General features: G+C 59.2%; 2 protein-coding genes across 2 annotated transcripts in view; one reads left to right on the top strand and one right to left on the bottom strand.

The window, feature by feature from the left end:
- Positions 1-201: 201 nt before the first annotated feature.
- Positions 202-3691, top strand: CFL1 (cofilin 1). Its single transcript, XM_010599036.3, has 4 exons — positions 202-332; positions 2217-2524; positions 2791-2867; positions 3060-3691. The coding sequence occupies exons 1-4, from the start codon at positions 330-332 to the stop codon at positions 3170-3172; spliced, it is 501 nt and encodes a 166-aa protein (XP_010597338.1). The 5' UTR covers positions 202-329; the 3' UTR covers positions 3173-3691.
- Positions 2790-9379, bottom strand: part of SNX32 (sorting nexin 32) — a 37798-nt gene continuing 31208 nt past the window's right edge. The window contains 11 exon segments of the mRNA XM_064289281.1: positions 2790-5146; positions 5458-5543; positions 5614-5770; positions 5883-5960; positions 6704-6743; positions 6942-7056; positions 7192-7255; positions 7450-7840; positions 8010-8049; positions 8052-8142; positions 8879-8985. Of these exon segments, the coding sequence (XP_064145351.1) occupies positions 5093-5146; positions 5458-5543; positions 5614-5770; positions 5883-5960; positions 6704-6743; positions 6942-7056; positions 7192-7255; positions 7450-7840; positions 8010-8049; positions 8052-8142; positions 8879-8985 (1223 nt within the window). The 3' untranslated portion in view covers positions 2790-5092.

Raw genomic sequence — 9379 nt, forward strand, 5'->3', positions numbered from 1 at the left:
TCAGCTTCGAGCGTTTCCTGGGAAACTCCACCAATGGGCGCGCGCTCCGTGCCCTTCACTCTAGCCCCTTCGGCTGCCTCGGACTACATTTCCCGGCATGCAGTGCGGAGCCCCTACTCCAAGAACCCGAAGACGGTGCAAGACTCTCGGACTTCATTTCCCGTCGGCCCGCGGGGGAAGCGCCGGAAGCCCGCCCCGCCCCTCATTGTGCGGCTCATACTAAACGGAAGGGGCCGGGAGAGGCCGCGTTCAGTCGGATCCCGGCAGCAGCTGCAGCGGCTCTCGTATTTTCTGGCTCTCTTTGCCGTATCTTTTTCGTTTCCGGAAACATGGTGAGCGGCGGGCCACGGCGCCTGAGGGGAGGTGGCTGCGGCTCGGTCGCCTGAGCGCGGGGGAGAGGACGGGGGAGCGACGTCGGCACCCCCTCCCCCAGCGCTGCGGGCGGGACGAGGGTCTCGCGCTGAGGGGCGGGCGGTGCCGGGACGCGCGTGCGCGCCCGCGGGCGCCGGAGAAGGCTGGCTTGGACGTCGCTCGCGCGCCCCCTGGCCTCCCTTCCCCCACCTTGCTGGTGCGCCCGCGCGGACACCGGCCGTGGGGGGAGGGGTGCGGGACGCGCGCGCGCTTGCCGGCCTCTCGCGGAGTGGCCGGTGGCGCGCGCCGCCGCGGAGGTCGGTGCGAGTCAGTTCACGGGGCGCGCGCGCCCGTCGGGAGCACGCGGCATCCGAGCCCGGCCGGGGGCGGCGAGGGAAAAGCGCGCAGGAGGTATTGGCGCGCGCGCCCCACCCAAGGGCTGTTCCTGTCTCCGCGTCATCCTCCCTCGGCAGCAGGCAGGCCTAACTGGCGAGCAGGTGCCAGGGATGCCTGCGCCCGGAAGGGGCCAACGGGATGCCGGGTGCCTGGGTCCGGGTGGGGACGCAGGCACCTAGGAACTGGATTTACACCGCGCGGCACGGAGCGGACACCGTCGAGGCCACAGCCCGGCCCAGGGTCGAGTGCGCCTACGAAGGGAGCCGGGCCCTGGGCCCCGGCTGGAACAGCGCTGTCCCCGGCGCGTGCGCACACGCTCAGGTCCGGCCGCGGGGGCCGAAGCCTTCGACAAGTGGGGCCGTCGGCCTTCCCGGATGGGGCCGGAGGGTGGAGCCGCGTTTAGGGAAGTGACCCAGGCGGGCAGCGCCCGGAAACCACCCCGCCCCCTGCGTTGGGCCTGAGGGCTTGGAGAACTGAAGGTTGTGTAACTGCCCAGGCTCCGGCCTGCAGCATATGGGCTCGCTGAACGCCTGTAAGGGTGACACCCGGAGCTTGAGGCCCTGGAGGTGTCACTGTCTCTAGGGTGTGGGTTTCTGTTTAGGAGAGGGGGCCGAGCGGAGCCGAGCTCCTTTCCCCGCCCACTCCGGAAGCGACTAAATCACGTGGCTGGCTTCCTCCGCAGTTCCGGGGGTGGGGGGTTTCGGACTTCATGGTGGACAGTTGCTCCGTCTCCTGCTTGGGCTGTCCCCCAGCAGGACACAGGGTAGAGGTTTAAAGAGCTCTGGAAGACCCTGGGCACTAGAGTTTCTCCTGTTTAACATCTGTGAGCGACCTGAGGCCCCGCACCGTTTCCGGAGGTCAGGGTGTTTTTCGGCTGGGCCCTAATGGCAGTTGTGATCAGGCTATGGGTAAAAGAAGGTCTAGCAGGGAAGGGGACTGTTTATATAGTAACTGCATTGATTATTTCTGATGGACTTGCTAGAACTGTCGGTGTCTTGCCTAGCGTTTTGGGGTTCTGGTTCCCTGTTTTCTGAAGTGAAGATCGTGGCTTGGGTGTTGGGGTCGTTTTCTCTCTTCTTTGAAGTTCTAAGTCAACTCTTATCCGAACGCTGAGATTGAATATTGTGAGAAAAAGTTAGTAGTCTATAGATTATCTTAAGAAGGTTCAACAAAGGTTTAGTTTTTCATGGGTCTTCAATTTCCTGGTCTGTGAGATGGAGATGTTGAGCAGCATGACTCAGAGGTCTTTTCCGTGGTTGCCATTCCAGGCTTGTGTACCATCTGGTCCTTTGACAGGGGCTCGGGTGTGACAATTGTTTTGGGAAAGCAGTTAATGACATTTTTGGGATATGGGACTGTGGACTATGCTTGTTGGCATCAGACCGGGGTCTTTTGAGAAAGCAGGGGGGAGACTTCCAGGGGATTTCAGAAACTTGTTCCTCATAAGATGTGTGTGTCTCATTTCCCAGGCTTCTGGTGTGGCTGTTTCTGATGGTGTCATCAAGGTGTTCAATGACATGAAGGTGCGCAAATCATCGACGCCAGAGGAGGTGAAGAAGCGCAAGAAGGCAGTGTTGTTCTGCCTGAGTGAGGACAAGAAGACCATCATCCTGGAGGAGGGAAAGGAGATCCTGGTTGGTGACGTGGGCCAGACTGTTGATGACCCCTACGCCACCTTTGTCAAGATGCTGCCGGACAAGGACTGCCGTTATGCCCTCTATGATGCAACCTATGAGACCAAGGAGAGCAAGAAGGAGGATCTGGTGTTTATCTTTTGGTGAGCTTCTCATTCAGGCACTTCTTCTTGTTACCTGCCCTAGTTCCTTTTCTCAGAATGGGAACTTCTGTGGTTCTTGGTATAACCCACCGATGTGTGGGGAGGGGTAGTCAGTTGTCACAGAGCATCTACTATCAATGAGAAATTCCAGTATGTGGATGCTGAAGGTCATCTCAAGGGTTTTTTGAAGTTATCTATTACTGCTTGAGGGCGATTGCTGGACCCAGAGGAGGGGACTGTAATTTCCCTGCTCTTTCTCCTTCTAGGGCCCCTGAGTGTGCATCCCTTAAGAGCAAAATGATCTATGCTAGCTCCAAGGACGCCCTCAAGAAGAAGCTGACAGGTAAGGGCTGGCATTGGTGGTGCTGTATGCCTGCAGCTCGGGGTGCGGTGAATAGCGTGATGGAGGAGATTGTCCCCCTTCCCTGCCTGCTGGAAAGTAACCTTGTCCCCGTCAGTCTGCTCTGATTGGCTCCCTCCCAGCCCCCACACCCCATGCTTCCTGCTCACAGTTGCTTTTCTTTCCCCACCCCAGGGATCAAGCATGAAGTACAAGCAAACTGCCTCGAGGAGGTCAAGGACCGTTGTACCCTGGCAGAGAAGCTAGGAGGCAGCGCTGTCATCTCCCTGGAGGGCAAGCCATTGTGAGCCCCCTCCAGCCCCCTGCCTGGAACATCCGGCAGCCCCAGACCTGCTTGTGGGGGCTGCAGGCTGCCCCCTTCCTGCCAGACCGGAGAGGCTGGGGGGATCCGAGCAGGGGGAGGGCAATCCCTTCATCCCAGTTGCCAAACAGCGCCCCCACCCCCTGGACCTTCCTCTTCCCTCCACCCCGAAGGTTCTGGCCTTCCCAAATCGCTTTTGATCTTCTGATTCCTCTTGGGTTGAAGCAGACCAAGTCCCCCCAGGCACCCCAGTTTGGGAGGGGCCTGTATTTTTTTTAACGACACCCCAACTCCCCACTTGTTCCTCCCCATTCCCAGGCTGCCAACTTCTAACCGCAATAGTGATTTTGTGCTTGTCCGTTTAGTTCTGTGTATAAATGGAATGTTGTGGAGATGACCCCTCCCCACGCCGGCTGGTTCCCCTTCCTCTCTTCCCCTGGTCACATCCACTTGTTTGGAGGCAGGGCCAGTAAGGAACCTTCAATTAAAAAAAAAAGGAAAGCTTGCTAATGGGATGTTTGTTACAGGCTTGGGGCCTGGGGGGCTTGCAGGGGTGTTGGGCTAGAATGAGCAGTATTTCTTCTTTGCACAGTGATCCCCAGCAAGCCCCATGCATCCTGGTCTACCTCAGCGCCTGGCTGAGCCTATCTCTGAGATCACCACTCTACTGCTTTCTGGGTGGTACTACAACAGCGCCACATTGGCTATTTGGGGGGTGGTGGAGCCAGGGTGTGTCTGCTGCTGCTTGCAGGGGGTCTTTAAGTAGAGTGGCCTTATGCCTGAACTGAGTATCTCTGGTCTCATCCCTGTGGGCACTGAGGCTTCTTGGCTGTGAGATTTTTTGCATGTCACAGGTTGTGTGGTAACGTACTGTCTATGTTCTCAAGATTTTGTTTCGTTTTCTTTCTTCTGACTCTTCTGCGGGATGGCTGATTCGCATTTATGAGAGTAGAGGGTCAGGTCAAGTGGCTGCTGTGAGTCAGGTGAAGTTGAGTCTTTGGCCTTCTAGATGTGGTTGGAACCTCTTAGGGTGTGGCCAGCCAGGTAGAGCCCAGGACTTCAGACCCAGGTGTCTTGGGCCCCACCTCCCAGTGTTTAACCAAGAGGGTGGTGGCTGGGTTGGAGCCTTTTGCCAGCATTGCTGTCTTCAGCCTGCACTTTGGGCTTTCACCTGCCTGGCAGGCAAAGGTATCCAAGGCGCCTGGGATAAATTGGGGGTGGTAACACAGGGTTCATTCTTCCTCCCTTAACCAATGAACTGGAAAAAGCGTGAGCGAGAACTAGTTCTTTAGATTTTTGGAACTTAATAGCAGCTCTAAGGGAGGCAGGAAGGAGTAGTTCTACTTTGCTGGTTAAAAAAACCAGGGTAGAGGACTTGTAATTGGTTCTACTCGTGTCCAGCTAGGGTTTGTGGGAGTGGGGGAAACCTTGAAGGCTGCTCCTGGGGTTCCAAGCCTGAGTTCTGCACGTTCCTTTGGAGAAACTGCTGAGGACACCGCAGGTTGTTCCCGACTTGGTCCCACAATATGGCCTCAACAATGCCCTGGCAGAAGGTGGGCCCAAGTGTGGGAAACGAGGACTCCAGCAAACCCCTTGCTAGAAAACCAGGTTCTTTATTAATAAGTGGATAACAGGTGGGGGTAGACGTGCTTTTCCTCCAGGGTGGTGGGTGGGTGGGGGCTATCCTCAGCACCCTGGGGAGGGGAGGTCAGGGCCTCTGGAGCTGCCCAGTCCTGGGGCTCTGCTTACCTGTGGCCAGTACAGTGCCATGCTGCCCTCCTCTTGAAAAGGCCGGGCTCAGGCTGGCCTAGGGGAACTGGGGGTGTGCTAGTGGCTGCTGAGGTGGGGCCTGGGGGCCCCTTGTTACTGGAGGTCCAGGGACAAGGATTGGTGTGCTCTGGTTGCTCTAAGGCTCCCCCTTGAGGACAGTGGGGGTGTTCTGGAGCAGCAGTGTGCTGGCCTGGAGGGGAGAGGTAGGTCCTTGATGTTCTTTGCCTGCCCTCACCCTGCTCCTAAGACTGGGAGTTGTACTTTCTGAATCTCAGATAACGCCTGCCACACCCCTGCCACCTACAGAGTGATTTGCACCAACGAAGAAAGAAGGGCAGGGACCTGGCCCAAGATGGGGAAACAGGGTTCTGAACCTCAGCTGGAGCTGCTCATGAGGTGCTGGACCTCCTCCTGCCCAAAACACACAGACTTAGCAAGCAAGTGTGAGAAACTAAGAATCTAGAGGCCTGGTGGTGGGGGCCGGGGAGGCCAGAGGTTCACCTTGGCGTGTTTGAGCTCCAGCTCTGCCAACTCAGTGAGGTTCTTGCAGAAATAGGAGACACGATGGGACCTGAAGCCCGTGAGCTCTGGGGAGAAAAATGGGAACCTGGCAGGGCAGGTGCCCCGTGGTGGGGGGTCAGGGCGGCAGGGGCTCACCCTGCTTGGCTGACTCAGAAAGGCGTTTCAAGTGCTGGAACCGCAGCTGCTGGTGGCTCTCGGGGCACACCTCCTGGTTCCTGGTGCGTGTCTTGCCTAGCGCCTTGTTGGCAGTCTCATAGTCAGCCAGTGCCCTTAGCCATCGGTACAGCAGGTCCTGGAGCCAGCATGGGCACAGGACCGCTCCTGCCCACAGCCCTCGCCACCCTACCTGGGTTGGCCATGCCCACTGGCCTCCAGCCCACACCTACTCTGGTGCTGCCTCTCACCTTGGCCACCTGTGAGTCATACCTCAGTATGTCTGATAGCTTCAGGTCCTGGTCAGAGGCCACACGGTTCTCCAGCTTCTGTTGGGAAGGTAGGGGCTCGGGAGGGAGCTAGCCAGAGAGCAGCTAAGGGATGGGGGGGCCTCCTCAGCTAAATACCTAAGAGAATTACTGATACCACTCTACATCAAGCACTGATATTAAGGGAAACAGGCTTCACTGAGGAGGTGGCATCTGACTTGGGTCTTGGGGGTTTAGTAGGAGTTAGCTAGACAAATAAAAACCAAAGATCTGCAGGTATGGAGGCCGGGTATGTTCAGGGAACCATACATTTGGTGTGGGGGCTGTTGGCCAAGGCAGTGAAGGGAGGCAGTGGCCAGATCACAAGACCTACAATGCAAGCTAAGGACTTCGAGCTTTGTGTTGGGCAGTTTCTGGAAGGGACAAGGTCACTGAAGAACCTTGAGCAGGGAAGAGATGTGATCCAACAGACATTTTAGAAGGATTAGCATATTCCAGTGACTTTCTTGGAGAAGAGTTCAGGAAGTGTGCATCTGGGGCAGGATGTTGGCAGCAGGGTGCAGCCTGACAAAGGCACGTGGCACATCCTTGTGCCTCACCCAACCGGGTGCACCACCCCCCTGCCCCATCACCATGCACAAACACTCGAGGCTGAGCCCTTGTCTCTGCCACACCACTTCTTTTTATACTTGAGTGTGAGTTTTCACCAAACATTCCAAAATGATCCTGGGGCTTTCCCCTGTCCCATGACTTGTTCTTGCTGGAAATGATCACTGGGGAGACTTCAACACAGGTGTACTGACCCTTAGTGGTTCAAAGAGTTCAGCCAATTTTAGGAAGCTCCTAGGAGGCAGTGGGGAGGAGGTTAGGGCTTGTCCCTCCTTGGAGAAATCTCCCCCTCCCTCTTCTCTCCCAAACCCCAGCAGGTCATTCTGCACCTCCCCGCTAGATGGTAAATAGCCTTCTACAGAGTGACCCCTAATGGACAGACAGCATTGCAAGCACAGGGAGAGGGCAGGAGGGGGAACAGGGAGTCCTCACGTCTTCAGCTGGTTAACTTCTTGTGTTCCTAGATTGCTTAGGACAGCTGAGATAGGGATATAATCAATCGCCTGCCAGGCCTGCTGGGGAACAACCCCCATCAGAGCCCCTCCGTCTGCACATCAACCCCTACCTCTGCTGACTGTGGCCACTGACAGGCACTAAGGCGTCCCCTGCTCTCCTCCCCAAGAAAGAAGGACTGCTGGGGATAAGGGGCAGGCGAATCCAGGGCCCCTGGGGCCCTTCGTACATTTGTGGGAGCGCATGTCGTGGTCTAGCAGGAAGGCTCTCTCGTGCTCAAAGCTGTCATCCACCTAAGGGAGCCGGATAGGACGCCACTTACACCCAAGACACAGGTGCACGGCAGCCACAGGCACCCGGGGTGGCACAGTCTCCCTCCAATCCTGGCCATGCTCCACCAGCGGCTTCCCTCCCACTTACAAGGGCCTCAATCCTGGCCATGGACTTGATGCCCTGGGGTGAAGCCAGAGCGGAGCCTAGGAGTCACTTTGAGCCCCGACATGCCGGTGATAATGGCTTCATCTGCAGATTTCAGTGTTCTTCAGAAAGCCCCGGAGCAGCTCCTTCCCGTCTTCCCGTTCTTGGTCGGACGCTCAGCTGAGGCACTCGTGGAGATGGTGTGGTGCTGGGGGCACGTGCGCCTCCCACCCTCCCTGCGCCTGCATCCAGCCCACCTCCAGCCCTGCTTCTCCCCAACCCCCCAAGCCTCAGTTCCCAGCCCTGGGGGTGACCTTATCACTCCGGCCCTGCTCACATTCTGGCTGTGTTCCAAAGAGACGGAGAAGTTATGGTCTTGACACAGGATGGGGTGGGCCGCCAGGCGCTGCAGAAACACTTCGTGCATGGGGACCGTCTTCTCAGAGGTTGCCAAGTACTCTCTGAAGGAACAATGGGCAGTGGGTGGGCCCTCCTCAGCTCTGATCATCGTGCAGCCCTGGGGTCAGAGGTCAGAGTAGGTCAACTCAGGCTCCTGGAAGAAACCCTGAGGCTCTGGGGAGGGGTGGGGCAGGGGCTTTGCCAAAGGCGAGGGAAGGAGGTGGCACTCACACTTCTAGCTCCTGCTTCATTTTGGCAAACTCTTGCCGGTGATGGAGCTAACCCCCTCACCCAACTAATGCAGCTTTTCCCGCGATGCCTCGAAGACTGCCCTTGGAGGGGCCGGGGGATCTGCTCAGAGGGACTGCGCTGGGAGGCCTCTCATTGCCTGGGGCCATCGCCCGCCCCTCCTCACGCCGAGGCCCCGCCTCACGCTGAAGCCCCGCCTCACGCTGAAGCCCTTCCTCACGATGACGCCCTGCCTCACGCTGAGGCCCCTCCTCACGCCGAGGCCCCGCCTCACGATGACGCCCCGCCTCACGCCGAGGCCCCGCCTCACGATGACGCCCCGCCTCACGCTGAGGCCCCTCCTCACGATGACGCCCCGCCTCACGCTGAGGCCCCTCCTCACGATGACGCCCCGCCTCACGCTGAGGCCCCTCCTCACGATGACGCCCCACTTCACGCTGAGGCCCCTCCTCACGATGACGCCCTGCCTCACGCTGAGGCCCCTCCTCACGCCGAGGCCCCGCCTCACGATGACGCCCCGCCTCACGCCGAGGCCCCTCCTCACGATGACGCCCCGCCTCACGCTGAGGCCCCTCCTCACGATGACGCCCCGCCTCACGCTGAGGCCCCTCCTCACGATGACGCCCCGCCTCACGCCGAGGCCCCACCTCACGATGACGCCCCGCCTCACGCCGAGGCCCCTCCTCACGCCGAGGCCCCGCCTCACCATGAGGTCCCGCCTCACACACGCCCCACCTCACGCTGAGGTCCCGCCTCGCGATGACGCCCCGCCTCACGCCGAGGCCCCGCCTCACGATGACGCCCCGCCTCACGCCGAGGTCCCGCCTCACGATGACGCCCCGCCTAGCGACGTGGCCGGCATACTCCTCGTTGCCCACGTAGGCGTCACGCCGCCAGATGAACGCCTCGTGCTGCCGCACGACCGAGAGCTCCGTCTGGGCGAAGTTGATGGAGGCAGCTCTAGAAGCAGGAAAGCCTGTCAGGTCCTCTCCTCCCCAGACCCTGCACCCACCAAGCCTCCCGGGCACCCACTTACGGATCTCCCCAGTCTCACACCCCAGGTGGGGCCCAAGTTGGGGCCCAAGTGTCCCTGATTTCACTCAGGAGGCTGGGCGGGGGATGGTGAGGAGGCGGGGCTTCAGGCAAAGGCAACAGGGGCAGACAGGATGCCTACTTTCTAAGACGGGAGGGGGAGGGGGAAGCTCCCTCTCAGGAACAGGGTCCCAAGGCTACGATGGAAACTGATCCCCACTCCCTGAAAGGGGGACCCGAGGATGAGGGAAGCAGGCTCCTCGGGCCCCTGTAGCTCCCCACAGGAGGTCATCTGGGACTATGCCCCCACCCCCGCCCAC

This window comes from Loxodonta africana, chromosome 7 (genome assembly GCF_030014295.1).
Source record: "Loxodonta africana isolate mLoxAfr1 chromosome 7, mLoxAfr1.hap2, whole genome shotgun sequence".
Classification (NCBI taxonomy): Eukaryota; Metazoa; Chordata; class Mammalia; order Proboscidea; family Elephantidae; genus Loxodonta; species Loxodonta africana.